Consider the following 19,885-nt stretch of genomic DNA (forward strand, 5'->3'; position numbering starts at 1 on the left):
TGGGACACAGCAAGGCCCAGAGAGAGGGAGGGGTTCCTGAGGTCCCATGAGGGGGTCATTGGTGGGCCAAGTCTCCTGCATTGTCATGGCTGGAACCTTGGAGTCCGGAGAAGAGCTAGCTGTGGGAAAACTCATTCTGTTTCCTCAGCAGGCTCTGTCTATCCAGGGAAAAGAAGTATTCATTCTGACTTTTCACATGCACTGTCTTGTTCCATCTTTACACAGCCCTACTTCATGTTTTTCTCCATGCCTGCGGGGCTCTCCTTGGTTCATGTCAACACCGTGTGTAGAGGACTTGCCTTGGTTCACATTGGTGCCATGTGTCCAGGATTTATCCTGGTTCACATTGGTGCCATGTGTCCAGGACTTATCCTGGTTCACGTTGGTGCCATGTGTCCAGGACTTATCCTGGTTCACGTTGGTGCCATGTGTTCAGGGCTCACTCTGGTTTATGTCGGCACTGTGTGTAGAGCGTTCACTTTGGTTCATGTTGGCACCATGTGTATAGGGCTCATCCTGGTTGACGTTGGCGCCGTATGTCTGGGGCTCACCGTAGTTCATGTTGGCATTTTGTGTACAGGGCTCACCCTGGTTCATGTTGGCACCGTGTGTACAGGGCTCACTTTGGTTCACATTGGTGCCATGTGCACAGGGCTCTCCCTGGTTCATGTTCCCAGGTGGAAAGGGCTTACCCTGGTTCACGTTCCCAGGTGGACAGGGCTCACCCTGGTTCATGTTGGCGCCATGTGTACAGGGTTCACCCTGGCTGATGTTGGCGTCATTTGTACAGGGCTCACCCTGGTTCATGTTATTGTCATGTGGAGAGGGCTTGCCCTGGTTGATGTTGCCATGTGTACAGGGCTCCCCCTGGTTCATGTTGGTGCCATGTGTAGAGGACTCCCCTGTTCATGTTGGCTGCATGTTTAGTGGGCTTATTCTGGTTCATTTGGCCCCATGTGAAACGGGCTCACCCTAGGTTCATATTGGTCACATATGGAGAGGGCATTCTCTCTGTGTCCATGTTAAAGTAATGGTGGTGGTGTCTCCCATTTCCCAGAGGAAGCTGAGACTCAGCTGAGGAAAGGGCTTGGTCATAGTCTCAACGCTGGTCCATAATATGGTCAGGTTTTACAACCCTGAGCGTGATGTCATCTTCTCACACCTGAAACCGTTTAGCTAAACAGAAATACTCTCTCCTAAGGAGATAAAGTGACTTTCATTACATGTAAGCCCTGCTGTGGGGAGAGCTTTAGTTGTTCATTCAACAAATATTAATTGAGCACCTACTCTGTGAAGGGACCTGGAAGTACAGCAGCAAGCAGAGCCCACCACTTCCCTCTCCTCAAGGTGTCTCCCAGCCCTTCCTTAGCTATACTTTATCGAGCTTTAATTTTTATAGTGAAATGCATCAACCTTAAGTGTATGTGTTAGTTGGTACTGACAAGTGTATATCACAGTGTAACCACCACCTGGGTCGAGGGGTGGAACATTTCCAACCGCCAGAAAGTTCCTCTGTGCCTGTTTGGAATTCATTTCTCCCAACCCTGGGGGCCCCCATAAACCACTGGCCTGACTTTTGTCCCTATTTAGATTAGTTCTGCCTGTTCTGGAGTGTCACAGAAATGTCATCAAACAGCATATACTCTCTTGTGCCTTGCTTCTTCACTCAGCATGATTTTGAGATGCATCCATGTAGTGGTGTGTATTGGTGGCGTGTTCCTTCTGGCTGCTATAAGGTATTCTGTGGTATATGGATAGACCAGTTTGTTTATCCATTCACCTGCAGACAGACATTGGAATTGTCCCTACTTTTTGGCTGTTACAAATAAAGCCACTGTGAACATACTCACACATGACTTCTTGAGGGCATATGCGTTTATTCCTCTCAAGCATCGAACCAGGAGTAGAGTGGCAAGGAAGGGGCTCACATTTTGGCCACAATGTTTTTGCTCACCTGTGGGGGTTCCTGAGGAATACAAGATGCCTGTGCACAGCGGAGCTCAGGGATTCTTTGAGGACAGCAGCCTGGCGCAGCCTTCTAGGGCCAGGGGCCTCTAACAGGGTTTCCCTCTCTCCAGATGAACGATGTGCTCCTGTACACCTATCCCCAGAAGGATGGGAAGTACCGGCTGAAGAACACATTGGCTGTGGCCAACATGAAGGTAAATATCTGGTGCCAGGTACCCCAGGAGTGGGGGACAGGGAGACCCCAGGGGAGAAGGGGACAGCATCCTGCTCCTAGGAGCACCCAGACCAGCTGGAAGAGGGAGGCCCTGTGGAAACAGTGTCGCGCTACAGCAAGTTTGTGCTGTAAGTTGCCCAGGGAAAGGGGAGGGGATGGAGGCCTTCCTGGAAGAGGAGACTGAACCCTTACAGTGGATAATATTTGGTTGGATCAGGAAGGAAGGGAGGAAGGGGCATCCTATGAGGAGGAAAATGCATAAAGAAGGGCCCGGGTTGGGGGAACAAGCAGGTGTTTGGTAATTTTTTAAATTGTGATAAAATACATATATCATTTTAAAAGTAACCATTTTTAAATATACAGTTCTGTGGCACTAAGCACATTTACATTGCTGTGTGTCCAGCATCACCATCCATCTCAGAACTCTTGCCTCTCCCCAGACTGAAACTGCCCACATTAAAAATCAACTCTCCATTCTCCTCCTCCTCAGCTCCTGGCACCTACCATTCTACTTTCTGTCTCCATGAATTTGACTACCCTGGGTACGTCGAATGAGAGGAGTCACACAGTATTGATCCTTGTTTCACTTAGCACAGTGTCCTCAAGGTTGATCCCTGTCATCTGTAGTATGGGTCAGAATTTTCCTTCCGTTGTGTGGATAGACCACATGGTGTTTATTCAATCCTCTGCCGCTTCCACCTTTAGGCTGTTGTGAGTAATACTGCTGTGAATATGGGCGTATGTGTGGGGCTTAGCTCCGTGTAACTTGGTCCCGAAGATGGGAACACTTGGGAGCTGTTGGGGACCTTGAGGAGCAGGAGGTTTTAGGAAGTTAATTCTGGTGCAACAGGGGGCTGAAGTCAGAGGGGGCAACACTGAGGTGGGACAGTGGAGCCGCAGGTGGTTGTCATTGTCAAGGGCAGAGGCAGGGATGGCCAGGAGAGCTGAGAGAGGCACTGTGCAATCTCTCTTGATCCTGTAGGCTCTTTACCATGGGGAAGGGGAAGGAGGAAGCACCTTTCTCAGCATGGAGGTTTGTTCCCTTTTGGAACCAAAGGCTCCACCGAGGAGCCTGTTAGAAAAAGGCATGGGAGACGTGGTCACTGGGCAGGTACTTGTCCAACATGACAGTGTACCTGGGGTTGCCCAGGCTGGGCCTGAGCGTGACGCTCTGCAGCCTTCGCAGCAGTAGGTGAGTGGCTAAGAATGACGGAGCTGGCAGCCAGGCACGTTCCACAGCACCTACCATCACAGAAAGGTATGCCCTGAGGCTAGAGAACGGCAGTAGGTGGACACGGTCCCTCTGTTCATCTGCTGCCAGGAGAAGCCGGTCTGCACTTGCCCCTCCCTGCCCCACCCTGAAGGAGGCTGCTGTTGGTTTTCCAGGTCAGCCGCCCTGTGATGGAGAAAGTTCCCTACGCTCTAAAGATTGAGACTTCTGAGTCCTGCCTGATGCTGTCTGCGAGGTACGGGCAGGTGGAGGGAGGATGGCACACAAGGCAGAGGTCTGAGCATGGGAAGGTTCATAACAACAGATAAGGATGTGCCGTTTTTATTTTGGTATCCTGGGTCAAAGGACTTCTTTTCTTTTCAGTGTTTTTTCTCCCCCCCAACAATGTACACACTCATAACATTTTATATATAACTTCAGGGGTTTCTAGAGCCCGTGGCTTAAATACGGCAGTGGCAATGTCTCATGTTTGTGGAGCTCTTTATGGATGATTGGGTCTCTACAGCAACACGAAAAGTTAAGGCAAGTAAAAAAAAAACAGAACAATGTGCTGCTGTTCATAAAGTGGCCTGCCTTTTTCTTTCCTGTCTAGATGAGAGAAAAAAAAAATATGTGAGCGTTCATCACTCACATTGCCCTGTCTGTGTGTTGTCTTAGTCCATTCAGGCCGCTATAGCAAAAACACCAGGCTGGGCGCGGTGGCTCACGCCTGTAATCCCAGCACTTTGGGAGGCCGAGGCAGGTGGATCACAAGGTCACGAGATCGAGACCATCCTGGCTAACACGGTGAAACCCCGTCTCTACTAAAAATACAAAAAATTAGCCAGGCGTGGTGGCGGGCGCCTGTAGTCCCAGCTACTCTGGAGGCTGAGGCAGGAGAATGGCGTGAACCGGGGAAGCGGAGCTTGCAGTGAGCTGAGATCACGCCACGGCACTCCAGCCTGGGCAACAGAGCAAGACTCCGTCTCAAAAAAAAAAAAAAAAAAATTCCATACACTGAGTGGCTTATAAACAACAGAAATTTCTCACAGGCTGCAGGTCAGGAAGTCCAAGGTCAAGGCACTGGCAGATTCGGTGTCTGGTGAGGTTCTGCTTCCTGGTTCAAAGACGGTGCCTTCTCACATAGACAGTGCTGCCTCGTGTGGTGGGAGGAGCAAGGGTCTCTCTGGGGCCCCTTGTATAAGGGCACTAATCTCATTCGTGAGATCTCCACACCCATGGCCTCATCACCTCCCAAAGGCCCTGCCTCCCAACACTAGCGCCTTTGGGAAGAGGATTTCTGCATTTGAATTTGGGGGGACACAAACATTTAGACCACAGGGGGGCATGGCCTTTCTATCAGAAAGGTCTGCATTTCTCCAGGTCCTCGGGTTGCCTGGGATCCTCATCTCTGGCTTTAGACCATGACCTTAAAGAGCATCCCCTTTTCCTTCTCTCAGGGCAAGGTAAGCTCAAGCTCTCGGGGGCTTGGAAACCAGGGAGGTATGGCTCCAGCCAAGAGCAGCTCTTCAGTCAGGGACGTGCATGGCAGGGGTCAGCAAGGCTTCTGGGGCTTGGGTGTCTCCTCTCAGCAAGCACATGACCCTGGGATGGCAGCAATGCCTATCACATGGGGGTTTGTCCTGCACTGGGCGGTTCTGAGTGTGAAATGGGATCTAAATGCACTCATGCACATGCATTCTCATAGATGCATTTTCTCATTAAAATCATTTATTAGGTGGGGCATGGTGGCTCATACCTGTGATCCCATCACTGTGGGAGGCTGAGGCTGGAGGATTCCTCGAGGCCAGGAGTTTGGGACCAGCCTGGGCAACATAGTGAGACCCTGTCTCCAAAAAAAAAAAAATTTAAGCATTTATTAGCCACACCTCAGTGACAGGTCTGGCAACAATTTAGCCATTGTTGTGCTCTCCAGGAGCCCACATTACAGGTAGGAGAGTTGTAAACTGCTTCAGATGCAGGGCAGTAACTGCTGTAACAATTAACAGTGGTAATGACAACAGTAACAGGCATTAGACACCTGTCAGGCCCCAGACACCGCCGGGATCCTCATCACTACCCTTAGAGCTGGGGTTTGCGGCTCCTTCCATGCATAGGGAGTTGAGGCTTGCAAAAGGGTCACACAGCCAGGTGAGGTGGAACTGGAGTTTGAACCCAGGACTGTGTGGACCAGAGCTTTTATCTGTTACAGTCTACGGCATGAGGGAGTAGAAGAGGGCTTGGAAACCCAAAGGAGGGACTGCCCCATCTGGAGGAGTGAGGGAATGCTTCCTGGAGGAGGTGATGCCTGGGTGGGGATCGTGGCCATCACCTCTCCTTGTGATAAAATCAAGGGCAGGAGGCTGCCAGCATATAGTTTCTGTTAGTCCGGCCATGACATGAAGGTGGTGACGATCCACACATGGGCCTTCAGGTGGGGCTGCCCATCTCCCAGGGCAAGGACAGTGGCCTTTAGCATGCCAGTCACCTTCCTGCTAGTCCAGACCCTTCACACTTGAAGCTCCCAGGGGACAGCAGGACCCATTCATCAGCTTTTAGGGACATGGTGTCTTGCAGCCCACAATGCTGATTCAGCCTCTGCCCTGCAGCACTGCTCCCGCCCAGGCCAGCAGGCCCTTATGCTTGCTTTCCGGGGCAGGCTGCACACTTACCTGTGGTGTAGGCGCGGCATCTAGTGGAGACTGTGAGAACTCCACCCAGCTACCTGGCACACAGCCCAGGTGTAGCTCTTGCCACTCAAGAAGCCCTCCCTGGTGCAGAGCAGGGACTTGGAAAGTGCCTGTCAGATGACTGTCTGGGAAGCTATCTGGGGAGATGAGGAAGGTAGGAGACAGAGATGTTTACCTTTGCCAGCTCCCACCTACCCTTCGTCCTCCACAGGTACCCAGCCCTCTGTCCCCTGCCAGCTCGTTTCTCCTAAAGTGTGGGACCCTCTGGGCCTTCCTAATGTCTCTTGCTTTTGCACAATGTTGACAAGGTGGTTCCACGTCCCACATCTCCCTTCATCCCCACAGCAGCCCTGGGAGTTAGGGGAATATTATTATTCCAGTGTAAGAAGAAACAGGCCCAAGGACAGCTAACAGACTGGTGGTCTGCTAGAAAACCTAGTCTGGCAGGTGATCTGTTCTTTGCTGATGGTTCTGGGCAGTGTAAGAGGTACAGACTCGAGGGAGGAGGATGGGGCATCTGAGTGAGAACCTCATCCGTGCCGAGATGGAGGGTGGGAGGCAGAGCTGCTCCTGCCTTTGCTCACTCCAGCCCATGCCTGCAGCTCCTGTGCAGAGAGGGACGAGTGGTATGGCTGTCTGAGCAGAGCCCTCCCTGAGGACTACAAGGCCCAGGCTCTGGCTGCATTCCACCATAGCGTGGAGGTGAGTGGGTGCGCAGGGCCCAGGGGCCACCAGCCTCAGAGACCTGGGGTTCCTTGGGCAGGCATTGCTGTTGCCACTCACACCCAGATGGACGTGTAGCTCCTGTCAGTGGGGCACTGGCTCCCCCCACACCCCTGCCATGCTCCCACCCTAGTCAGGGGTGGCCTCCGTGTAACCTAGGAGCCCAGCACCCCCAGCCCTGTTCTCACAGTCTGGCTGTTTCCCAACCAAGGGTGAGCATCCTGGAGGGTGCAGGAGGGTGCCTTCAGCATCAGACCCACTCACCCACACACGCACACACCCTGCACAGAGAAGCAGGGCAGGGCTCACTGGGCTGTGCATCTGGCTGGTCTCCTGGCCACTTTCCACATTCACAGCCAATTCTGTTGCTGCAGATACGAGAGAGGCTGGGGGTTAGCCTTGGGGAGAGGCCCCCCACCCTGGTGCCTGTCACACACGTCATGATGTGCATGAACTGCGGCTGCGACTTCTCCCTCACCCTGCGGCGTCATCACTGTCACGCCTGTGGCAAGGTGAGTCGCTCCATCTGGGGTGAGTGTGTGCGTGGGGGTGGGGTGGGGGAAGGGCATGTCCCTGCCCAGCCAGGGGCTCAGGGATGTCCAACAGCTACTGTAAGCCCCAGAGTGAGGCATGTTCACACCAACCCGGGAGGTACAGATTGCTAATTCCCATTTTATAGATCGTCAAACCAGAGCTCCAAGTCCCAGGCCTCTTCCACACCACTACGTTTTCAACAGAAAACCGTAGCATACATGGCTATTGTGCTTGGAGAAAAAAGTATCATGTAGTGGTTAAGGGTGCAGGCTCATCAGAAAAGCAGATAGGCACTGGCTCAGAAACAAGTTGAAGCCTTGCCGGAAAAGTAGGGGACACGCACAGCTCCATGATCAGAACCTGGGGCTCCCTAGGGGCAGTTGTGGGTGGATTAGCAGAGGGAGTGGAGGGGAGGGGTGCAGGTCTCCTTTGCACGCACTGAGAGGGGTGAGAATCTTCCCACCTGGGCCTGCAGATCGTGTGCCGGAACTGTTCGCGGAACAAGTACCCGCTGAAGTACCTGAAGGACAGGATGGCCAAGGTCTGCGATGGCTGCTTCGGGGAGCTGAAGAAGCGGGGCAGGGCTGTCCCGGGCCTGATGAGAGGTAACCTGGGGACCACTTGCCTTCTTCCAAGTGGCCTGGTGGCTTCTTCCCAGGCTCCAGTGGCTTCTCTGTGGTCCATGGTTCATGCCTGAAACCGCTTTCCCTGGAGGGAGTTATTCACTCCATGGAGGGAGGAAATAGAGGTTTGGGCACCATTTCCCAATATGTGGATTCTGTGGAAAATTGATTGGTGTCCCCAGAAGAAGAGCTCTGTGGGTAGCTAAGCTTAGGAATCAGTGTGTCTGTAAGGAGACAGAGGCAGGGAACTCCTGTGTCCTTTACCATAGAGGCCCTCTTGTCAAGTGTGCCATAGGCCTGTGTCCTGTGACACCTTTCTGGGACTAAGGACTATATAAGCCTGGCAGCAGAGGAGCTGGGGTCAGGGAGGGGTGAAGCTATTCCACACAGGAGCCTTGGGAAGCTGAGCCGGCCCTTGAGAGACCTGGTCAGTGCTGAAGGGACAGGCCTTGCCCAAGCAGGGTCAAGTTCCCAGGAAGGAGAGCAGGTGTATCTTGGGCCTAAAACTAAAGTCTTTCCCTGGCCTCCACTCCACGGGGCTAGACTAAGGTCATCAGAGAAGACAGCCCAGTCCCTGCTACCTGGAGGCCTGGAGGTGAAGGGCTGTCCAGCGCCCTGGAAAAGCGTCCCCTCCCCAGCCCCCATAGCCTTTGTCTGTTCCTGTGGGAGGGAGGGAGAGTGCTTGACTTTCAGGTCCCACATAACCCCCCATGGCTCACATTCCTGGAGGGATTTTACAGGAATCAGCGTTCCAAAGACAAGCCACAGACACACCTCTCACCTCCCTTCCCCATGGCTTCTTTCGGTTACAGAGCGGCCTGTGAGCATGAGCTTCCCACTCTCTGCACCCCGCTTCTCAGGCAGTGCCTTTTCATCCGTCTTCCAGAGCATTAACCCCTCGACCTTCAAGAAGCAGAAGAAAGTCCCTTCAGCCCTGACAGAGGTAAAGCAGGCAGGGCTACCCAAGTGGGAAGTAGGGCATTTGGAAGGTTCATGGTTGTCCTGGGTAGACGGAGTCAGACCCTGCCCTGTCCCAGCCTGACCAGTCTCTTCCAGACAGAGCATTCCTAATGGAAGCATCCCAGCTACGAGGACCGACTTGACAGTGATGGTGCTAGGAGACATCTTTCCCATCCTTCTCTCTACCTCTCCCCTCCTCCTCTTTTCTTTTCTCTCCTTTTTCTCCTGCCCCATAGCCTAGATCTAGTACCCAAGCAGACTGCACAGATCATGGGGGCTCTTCAGTCTAAAGGAGCCAAATTCCTGGGTTGGTCCTTCCATGTCATCCCCTCATCCTAGGGGGTCCCAACCTGGCTCAGGTGTTGAGGTCCCTGGAGGCCATGGGCTCTGCAAGAAACTTCAGAATTGGCTAAACTCAGTTGTATCCCACAAATAGGACCAGATTGTATGTCTGTATTTCCATTCACAACCACAGACCAATGTATGTCTGTGAATACACAAGGAGTCCACAAGTGTGATCAGCTGCTTCCAAGTTAGTCCATTAATATCAAGTAGCAGGTAGCAAGGGTTTAAAAGTGTTAGAGAATGGAAAATTTAAATAGGTACAGTTTTATCCCTTAACTTGTTCCTTTTGCAAATTAAAAATCTTGGAAATAACACATATGGCCGGGCTCGGTGGCTCACGCCTGTAATCCCAGCACTTTGGGAGGCTGAGGTGGGCAGAGCGTGAGGTGAGGAGATCGAGACCATCCTGGCTAACACAGTGAAACCCCGTCTCTACTAAAAATACAAAAATCAGCCGGGTATGGTGTCATGCACCTGTAGTCCCAGCTACTCTGGAGGCTGAGGCAGGAGAATCACTTGAACCTCAGGGAGGTGAAGGTTGCAGTGAGCCAAGATGGCACCACTGCACACCAGCCTGGTGACACAGAGAGACTCTGTCTCAAAAAACCTGAACACATACATGGTTAAACATTTTTCCCAAAAAAGTACAAAACAGCACATATGATGAAAAGTGAGTTTCTCATCCTTCCCAGCCTCCCTCAGTCCCACCGCCATCAAGTTTCTTATGGATCCTTCTAGAAATTTTCATGCACATACATAATACAGACGTACATTCATAGATCTTCTTTTTCTACCCAAAAGACAACATATTATACAGAATCTCTTCTGTTTTCTCCACTTAATTTGTCTTAGAGATCATTTCATAATGACATATATGTATAAAGCTCACATTTTTTACATTGCATTCCTCTTTTACTAATAAGGAAATTGAGACTTAGAAGAAGTCAGCAAATTGCTCATCATTAACCACCTAGTAATTGGTAGAGCCTGGATGGGAAATCCAGGTTGGTATTAACTCCAAGCCTGCGTTCCTCACCACATGAAGCCTGTGGACAGAATACTACTACCCCCCGCCACCACAAAGAGTAGTAATAATAATAAAAGGACTTAACGCTGCACACACCCCACTAGGCAGGAGACTATAATACCTTTTAGGTAACAATACAAAGAGGATCCCTCCCTAAATGTGAGGAAGAGATAAGTTGAAAGTGCAACAGTTAATTTTAGAAGGAAGAACCTTTCGCCGAAGTACCTGAACGAAGTTTCTTGAGTTGAGGGGCTGAGGTTGAGAGAGGGAACCAAGAACCTGAAACACCACTAGAGGGCAGCATCAGCATTCCCAAAGTCATCCGGGTCCATTCATTAAATCTTGTTTCTCAAAGCGTGAAGCACCATCTTGCTGACTTTGGTACTGGGTAGATCCTGAGACCTTATCCAGTGTCAAAGCAGTATAAGTAGTCAGCCAAATGATTTGCAGTGTCATTTTGAATTGTGCTCTATTTGAACTGTGCCTGACCACCGGGGTGGCCTGACCGCTCTGCTTCCCTCCTGCCAGGTGGCTGCCTCTGGAGAGGGCTCTGCCATCAGTGGCTATCTCAGCCGGTGTAAGAGGGGCAAGCGGCACTGGAAGAAGCTCTGGTTTGTCATCAAAGGCAAAGTTCTCTACACCTACATGGCCAGTGAGGTAGTAGTGATCTGCACTCTCTCCCCTCTCCTCTCTCCTGTGAAATGACCCCCTGGGGCCTGCACACATCCTGTCACCTGCAAGGCTGTGTGAGTCCTGGCTGCTGAGCCAGTTCTCGTGGCAGTCAAGTCTTTAGTGAGCAATGCCATGTGCTCAATGTTGCTGTGGCTACACAACCACACACCACTTCAAAATCTAAGGAATTTGCAGTTTCTTTGTGGAGATAAGAAGGTACGGACATGCCAAGCTGTGCTGCAAAGTGTTTAAATGGCATAGGCCCAGCATCTAGGACAAAGACGGGACAAGCCAGTCATGCCACAAAAGAAAACGCCTTCCTACTGTCTACTTAGATTGCTTGGGGCAAAATTCAGCAGTGTGGAGGAAGCTACTCCCTTTCTGTCTGTCCATTTCTTTTATAGGGTAACTCTGGTAACTCTTCTAAAGAAAACTGAAATCTGTATTTTATAGAATACCTTTAGGTGAGAGAGCCTTGGAAATCAAGCTTACTTCCAGAGTAGACAGATGTGTGGCTGTGGTTGTGTAGCAGGGTGCTGTCTGGCCCTGACCGAGGCTGAACCTGTTGGATAATGTGAAACATTTCTATCTCCATGCTTGGTGCTGTCTGGCCCTGACCGAGGCTGAACCTGTTGGATAATGTGAAACATTTCTATCTCCATGCTCCACCAGCTGGTGGCTTCTAGGTGGTCAGGCATAGTTTCAGCTTTGAAAATGGGAGTTAAATGTATTCTGATGAGCTGCAGAGGGCAGGTGCTTTGTTCCACTGGGATATGCATGTCAGATAGGGCTGGCTTTTCTCCCCTGGCCACAGATGCTAGCAAATGTGCAGAAGGCACTTCCTTCTTTGGGGCATGAAGCTTCCCTCTGGAAGGACCTGCAACTGTGAAGGTTGCCGTGTGCCCATCCCCAGGGATCACAGAGGATGGCTTTCTAGAAGAAATTGCTTTGGAGCCATACTTAAACACTTAGCAAGGCCCCACATCTGTTTACTCTAAGCAAAGCAGGCAGACAGGGGATCTGCCATAGCCCTGAGTGGCTTGGGTACCCGGTGAGCCACACCCCACCCTGAGGGGCCTTTGCCTGTGTCCACAGGTGGAGTCTTCCACACTGTGGGGGATTTTTATCTTTCCAAAACAAACTGAACAGTTATCATGGAAGTGACAGCATAAGCTTATTTTAAAAGATGGATTTAGGGGCCTGGCATGGTGGTTCATGCCTATAATCCCAGGACTTTGGGAGGCTGAGGATCTCTTGAGGCCAAGAGTTCGAGACCAGCCGGAGCAACATAGTGAAACCCTATCTCAACGAAAAATAAAATGAATGAATGAATGAATGAATGATGGACTTAAGTATGACTCCAAAGCAGTTTCTTCTAGAAAGAGGAATTTACATAATTTCTCAATAAACCTGTTCCAGTGATGGAACAAAGCTTTCAAATACTATCAAAGAAAAAAAGGTTCTGATGAAGTGGATAGCTGGTTTGCACTGTCTGCACCACTGCGCACCCCTGTCACGCACCCTGAGGTGGCCTAGAGCTGATGCAACTTGCTATTTAGTAACAGTCCTAGGAGAAAGCGACTATCAAAAATACATAGGAATCTTTATTTTTTCCAACATTTTCTGTTTGTTTCAAGACAGGGTCTTGCTCTGTTGCCCAAGGCTGGAGTGCAGTGGTGTGATCACTGTTCACTGCAGCTTTGAACCACTGGACTCAAGCCATCTTCCCAACTCAGCCTCCCAAGAAGCTGGGACCACAAGTGTGTGACACCAGACCCAGCTAATTTTTTTATTTGAATTTTTTTTTCTTGAGATGGAGACTCACTCTGTCACCAGGCTGGAGTGCAGTGGTGCAATCTCGGCTCACTGCAACCTCCGCCTCCCGGGTTCAAGTGATTCTCCTGCCTCAGCCTCCTGAGTAGCTGGGACTACAGGTGCCCACCACCACGCCTGGCTAATTTTTGTATTTTTAGTAGAGGCAGGGTTTCACCATGTTGGCCAGGATGGTCTCAATCTCTTGACCTCATGATCCACCCGCCTCGGCTTCCAAAGTGCTGGGATTACAGGCGTGAGCCACCACGCCCGGCCAATTTTTTTATTTTTTGTAGAGGCAGTCTCACTATATTGCTCAGGTTGTTCTCGAACTGTTGGCCTCAAGTGATCCTCCCACTTTGGCCTCCCAAAGTGTTGGGATTACAGGTGTAAGCCACTGTGCCCAGCCTATTTTTTCCAACATTTTATTTTTTCTTTATTATATTTATTGTTTATAAAAATTTTCAAACATAAAGGAATGTTGAAAGAATTTTACAGTGAACTAGCCGGGCATGGTGGCTCATGCATGTAATCCCAGCACTTTGAGAGGCTGAGGCAGGAGGATCACTTGAGGCCAGGAGTTAGAGATCAGCCTGGCCAACATGGCGAAACCTCGTCTCTACTAAAAATACAAAAATTAGCCGGGGATGGTGGCACGCACCTGTAGTCTCAACTACTTAGGAGGCTGAGGCAGGAGAATCGTTTGAACCCAGGAGGTAGAGGTTACAGTGAGCCAAGATCACACCACTGCACTCCAGCCTGGGCAACAGAGCAAGACTGTCTTAAAAAATAATAATAATAATTTTACAGTGAACTATCATATGACTATTAACTAGATTGTACAATTAACATTTCCTACATTTCCTTTGTCAAGTACCTATCTATTCATCCTTCTATACCTTTTACTTTGATGTTTTTCAAAATATACTTACCCCTATAAATTCAATGTTTTTGTACCTTTTTTTTCCTTTTGAGGTCTAATTTATATATAATGAAGTGCACAAATCTCAAATATACTATTTGGTGAGTTTTGATTAATGCACACACCTACAAATTGCCATTATCATCCCGTCCCCAGAGGCAACACCCTGTTCCAATTTTTTTCCACCATAGATTAGTTTTGCCTCTTGATCCTCAAACAGATGGAATCGTGTGACTTCTATTAACCATGATGTTTTTGAGATTCATTTATGTTGTTGCATATAGCAGTAGTTCACTTCTTTTTATGGCTGAGTAGTCTTCCGTTTTGTGAATATACCAGTTTTGTTTAGCTGTTCACCAGTCAAAGGACATTTGGATTGCTTCTAGGTTTTGGTGATTATGAATAAAGCTGCTTTAAACATTTTCATACAGGTTTTTGTGGGAACATAAATTTTTATTTCACTTGGGTCATTACCTAGGATTGGAATTGATGGATCATAAGGCAGGCATATATTTGGTTTATAAGGAATTGTGAGGCCTTTTTCCAAAGTGGTGTGCCATTTTACACTCCCCCAACAACGTGTGTGAATTTGAGTTCTGGTTGCTCCACATCATTGGTAACAGTTGGTGTTGTCAGGCTTTAAAATTTTAGCCATTCTGGTGGGGAGTGTTGAGGTAACTCAGTGTTGTTTTAATTTAGATTTCCATAGTAACTAATGATATTAAGCACATGCTTGCTTTCATGTGCTTATTGGCCACTCATATTTCCATTTGAGAAGTGTCTATTCAGATCTCTTGTCCATTTTTTTAAAGTAGGTTGTGCCTGTGATTGAGTTATAGGATTTCTTTCTGTATCCTATATACCAGGCTTTTCTCAGATAAATGTTTTACAAATATTCTCCCTGTCTGTGGCTTGCCTGTTCATTTTCTAATGAATGAATGAATGAATCTTTTGGTGAACAGCAGTTTATAACTTTGAGGAAGTCTACTTTGTCAGTGTTTCCTTTTATGACTGTTGCTTTCTGTGTGCTAAGGCATTTTTGTCTACTGCAAGCTACAAAGTTATTTTCCTCTATTTTCTGAAAGCATTAATGTTTTAGCTTTTACTTCTAGGTCTGTCTCAAATTAATTTTTGTGTATGGTATGACATGGGAGTTGAAGTTCCTTTTTTTCATTATGAATATCCAGTTGTTCCAGCACCATTTGTTGAAAAGACTTGCCTCTCCCTATTGGATTGCTTCAGTGTCTTTGTTAAATCTCAAATGATGGAATAAATAGAGGTCTATTTCTGGACTTTCCATTGTGTTCCATTCATATATTTACCAATCCTTATGCCAGTACCAAATTGTCTCAAATACTATAACTTTATAGTAAGTCTTGAAGTCAGGTTGTGTAAGTCCTCCAACCTAGTTCTTTTTTAAGACTGTTTCAAGGCTGGAAAGGTGCCTATGCCTGTACTCCCAGCACTTGGGACACCAAGACAGGCAGATCACTTGAGGCCAGGAGTTCAAGACCAGCCTGGCCAACACAATGAAACCCCGTCTCTACTAAAAATACAAAAAATTAGGGAGGTGTGATGGTGCATACCTGTAATCTCAGCTACTTGTGAGGCTGAGGCATGAGAATCGCTTGAACACAGCAAGCAGAGGTTGCAGTGAGCCGAGATCACACCACTGCACTCCAGTCAGACTTTTTTTTCCCAGACTCTGTCTCAAAAAAGAAAAAAAATTGTCTTGGGCATTCTAGGTCTTCTATGTTTTCATATAAACTTACCAATTTCTATGATAGGGATTATGGAATCTATAGACCAATTTGGGGAGAACTGGCATTGTAATATTGAATCTTTCAATCCATGAACATGGTACATTGATTTTCATTTATTTAAGCCTTGAATTCTCTTTTAGTGTTTTGTAGTTTTTAGTGTAGACATCTTATACTTCTATTAATATATTTCTTAATATTTTTTTGGATGCCATTTTGAATGGAGTTTATTTTCTAGTTGCTGCTACTATATACACATAAAAACTGATTGTCTTGTGACCTTTCTAAATTGATTTTTAGTTCTAGTAGTTGTTTTGTGTTTTTTTGCAAGCACAAATAGTTCTACCTCTTTTCTGATCTTTATGTCTTTATTTCTTTTTCTTTCCTTAATGTAATAGTTAGGGCCTCCAGTACAATGTTGAATTGAATTGATGAGAGTGAATACCACTCTTGCCTTGTTTCCAATTTTAAGGAAAAGCATTTGGTGTTTCACTATTAAGTATGATGTTAGCTGTAGGTATTTTATAGATGCCCTTTGTTAGTTAACGTTTCCTTCTACTCTAGTTTGCTAAGAGGTTTTTTGTTGTTGTTGTTGTTTTTGTTTTCACCATGAATGGATATTGAATTTTGTCAAAGGCTTTTTCTGATCTAGCAATCCTTGAGAATTGATTCCTTTTATTTTTAAAAAATATTTTTTTCTTAGTTTTCTGGGGTTTTAGGGATGAGGTCTCACAATGTTGTCCAGGCTGGACTCAAATTCTTGGCCTCAAGCAGTCCTCCTGCCTTGGCCTTGAGTGTATCTGGGTCTACAGGTACATGCCACTGTGCCCAGCTTGATTCTATTCTATACACAAACTGTACTCCCCTTCTTCTTCCTCCCACCACCATTCTAATATGCCTAATTATATCTCTTTATGTGTTTTTACAAAGTCTGTATTGTTTATGAACATGCATGTTTTTACATAACTGTGTATAAAAATGTCTTTACCTATATATAAAAATCTTTTTCCACTGAGCACTATGTGTCTAAGATCCATCTGTGTTCTTTGGGTATATCTCATCAAATTGTTAGCAACTTTATAGCACAGACAGTGCAAGTGCTCCATATTGAAATACTGTAAATTAGGTTTTGGAAGAATGAGTATAGAATATGTGATCAGAAGTAACTACAAAACTGAGTCACTGACTGATCAAATCCATGGAAAGAATGTGGGGTTAGAAGGTGGTCATGAGTGCAAATTCTGGATCTGCTCTTGGTACTGGCTGTGTGATCTTGGGCAATTAACCTTTTTTGAGCCTTGGTTTCTTCTTAGAATGGGAGTGACACCTTCTATGATTGTTGTGAAGATTAAAGATAATGAAAATGTAACTGCCTGGTCCCTGATAAACTGTCACAATATGTTGAGACAATATGTGAGACAGAGTCTCACTCTGCCCCCCAGGCTGGGGTGCAATGGTGCGATCTCAGCTCACTGCAACCTCTGCCTCCTGGGTTCAAGCCATTCTTCTGCCTCAGCCTCCCAAGTAGCTGGGATTACAGGCATCTGCCATCACACCCAGCTAATTTTTGTATTTTTAGTAGAGATGGGATTTCACCATGTAGGCCAGGCTGGTCTCGAACTCCTGACCTCAGGTGATCCACCCGCCTCAGCTTCCCAAAGTACAGGGATTACAGGCGTGAGCCACCACGCCCAGCCAGTGTTGAGTTTCTTTCCTTCCTCAGGGCTGGCTCTGGGGGGAAGTGAGGGTCAACAGTTTGTGTGTGGTGAGCCCGCAGGTGCCAAAGCACAGCCCGCCCAGAGGCACTCTTCACGCATCTCAGATTGGAGATAACAGTAAATGACTATGCAGAGTGCGGTGTTTAATGTCAATTTTTCCTTCTGTTCTCTGCAGGACAAAGTGGCCATGGAGAGTATGCCTCTGCTAGGTTTCACCATTGCTCCAGAAAAGGAAGAGGGCAGCAGCGAAGTAGGACCTATTTTTCACCTTTACCACAAGAAAACCTTATTTTATAGCTTCAAAGCAGAAGATACCAATTCAGCTCAGAGGTACCAAAATAACTAATTAGTCTTATAGCTTTTTGTTCTCTCAGAAAGAAACAAGTTGTTTCTTGGGGCTTTGGCTTCTGTTCTGCTCCATTCTTCCTATCCCATTAGGTCCCTTTGGGCCATAGCAGAACTGCAGAACTACCTGTTCTTTGTCACAATCATGTTTAGACTGTTTTGATTCATTCATGAATCAAGCATGCATTGATGCAGTAAACTTTTGCAGTGTTCCAGGCCTTTTGCTGAATATAGAAAACATGTTTGAGAAACAAATAGGAATACGACATGGTCCTTGACTTCAAACTAAGAGGAATCTACTAGTCCAGTCTTTTCTAGGTTCTGTGACCAGAGTCATAGGCAGAGCCGCAAAACCAAATGTCCCCTCTGTTTTGTTTTATAGGTGGATCGAGGCCATGGAAGATGCGAGTGTGTTATAGCAGTTATCAAGCATGTGGACTTGTAACAAATTCTTAGGTCAATATGTGAATGCTTTTAGAAGCTAAGCTGTGGCTCAAGTCATCCGGACACACACCTGGATTCAGCAATGAGGCCTGACCTTTTTTGCTATAACCGCCCCACCACTCCCCTGCCCCTGCCCCTGCCAACATCTTCATGAGTGGAACCCTTAAGGGATATTTATGGACCTCTCCTTTTCTGTGTTTTCCACCCCCACCCCCACCCGCCACCCGGTAATAAACTATTTCCTTACCCCGCAGTGAGTTAAAATTTAGTAAGATGAAGATGTGGAAACCAATAGAAAAGTATATTTAGAAATGCAGGCTTTTTAGTAGAAAGAAGCTCTTACAGTTTTTACTCATGATAAATCTTATCACCTTTCAAAAATTGATTGTGGTGCCTCAGGTGAAATGAGAAGCTATCAGTAACAGCTACTCTCATCGAAAGCACTTTATTATTTTACGGAGCTGCAACCTCCAATTTTGTGTTTTCTAAGTGATTTACTTAAGTCAATAACAGATGGAATCCTGTGGACTAATGTGCCACCAGTTTTCTAACAAGGGTGTACATAAAATTGATTTTGTGCAGACCTGGCTGTGGCTTGCTGGTGTGCAAGCACACATCACTTTAGAGGGGCTGCGCCCCACCAGATAGGAAGGGGAGGATTTTCTCCTCCAGTCGACCTTGTGACCTGTATACTAACATAACTTATTAAAGGAGGGGTCCCTCCTCCCCAGAGCAGTCCTCAACACTATGTCAGTGCTGGAAACGCAGCCACTGGCAGATCTGGCCCCCCAGAGGTCACTGCAGAGCCTCTGAAGAGTCAGGGTCTGCTTTAATTTATTGTGTGCCTTTCTGTGTTTACCTCACTCAAGCTGACAACATTGTTTATGGGAATCTATCCTTCTTTAGACACATGGTAATCCTTGGGCTGTATTACTGAAGGCTTTTTATTTTTTTGAGAGGTGAAAAAAAGAGAAAAAAAGTTAGACTCCAAAGTTGAATTCCTGGTCTTGGCAGATGGCTCTGGGCACAGCGAGGGAGCACAGAAGTTGTGGCCTGAGGCTGTTCTATGGGCACTTAGGGCTAAATCGGCTCTTGAGGGTGACTGTTGCTCATTCTGCTGGACAGGTTTTTACATAAAGCAAAGGGCATGTGAGGGGTGGGATTCCTTGTTACTCTTACTGCAATAAAAATCAATTGTCTGATATCCTGTCCCCATTCTGTTGCTGTCCTGTCCCCTACAAAAAAGGGCATTTGCTGACAAACTTTTTGTAAAAAGCACCATCTCCGGACTTATTTGCATTAAATATTTCAGGGGAATTTTTTTTTTCCAGTTTGCAGTTCTTTTAAAATGTTTGCATTAAACATATAACTAATGATTCAAACTAAGTGATTAGACAGTGTTTTTGTTAATTTTTGAGGGCTTTAATTCCAACTGAATCATTTTCATCATCAGACACTGAAATGGGCTTCCTAGAGCTGTTGAGCAGAGCAGGACTTCAGTACCAGGCAGGGGGAAGTTTCCCCAGTCTGCTCATGTTGCCGCCCTGGTCAGTTTCTGAGTTCCAGATAGAATTACGGGTCTGAAAATTATCAGAAGGCCTCTTTTACTTTATATCATCCTATTTTGGATGCTCTGTAAAGAGGTAATAGGGCTTTTATTTCTCAGTGAATAGTTACCCTAATAAAAATGTCTGGGTTATAGATGAAAAACACACTGGATGGGTTTTGTAAAAGGAAACTGGCAGGGGCTCGTGTGTGACTGGACAAGGGATTACCTTTTATCTGGACCTTGTATTACATGTCCCTCCTGTGGTTCTTTGTGTACTCATTTCAGGCTAATTTCTACTACCTTTTCTACTGGGGATGAAGCCACCCCACCTGGTCAGAGGGTGCTCCTTCCCACTGGATCCAGATGCTG

The 19,885-nt window shown here is 47.3% G+C and overlaps 1 protein-coding gene across 2 annotated transcripts in view; it reads left to right on the forward strand.

Moving 5' to 3' along the window:
- The window catches only part of LOC116466773 (FYVE, RhoGEF and PH domain-containing protein 5), a 124,731-nt gene extending 105,562 nt beyond the window's left edge, over positions 1-19,169 (forward strand). For both annotated transcript variants that reach the window (XM_032149802.2, XM_058437312.1), the window contains exons 13-21: positions 2,079-2,162; positions 3,569-3,648; positions 6,685-6,784; positions 7,180-7,317; positions 7,815-7,944; positions 8,775-8,905; positions 10,823-10,951; positions 17,354-17,508; positions 17,906-19,169. In XM_032149802.2, the coding sequence (XP_032005693.1) occupies positions 2,079-2,162; positions 3,569-3,648; positions 6,685-6,784; positions 7,180-7,317; positions 7,815-7,944; positions 8,775-8,905; positions 10,823-10,951; positions 17,354-17,508; positions 17,906-17,942 (984 nt within the window). In that variant the 3' untranslated portion in view covers positions 17,943-19,169. The remainder of the gene's footprint in view (positions 1-2,078; positions 2,163-3,568; positions 3,649-6,684; positions 6,785-7,179; positions 7,318-7,814; positions 7,945-8,774; positions 8,906-10,822; positions 10,952-17,353; positions 17,509-17,905) is intronic.
- Positions 19,170-19,885: the final 716 nt, after the last annotated feature.

The sequence above is a fragment of the Hylobates moloch genome, unplaced genomic scaffold (assembly GCF_009828535.3).
Source record: "Hylobates moloch isolate HMO894 unplaced genomic scaffold, HMol_V3 SCAFFOLD_4, whole genome shotgun sequence".
In the NCBI taxonomy this organism is placed as follows: domain Eukaryota; kingdom Metazoa; phylum Chordata; class Mammalia; order Primates; family Hylobatidae; genus Hylobates; species Hylobates moloch.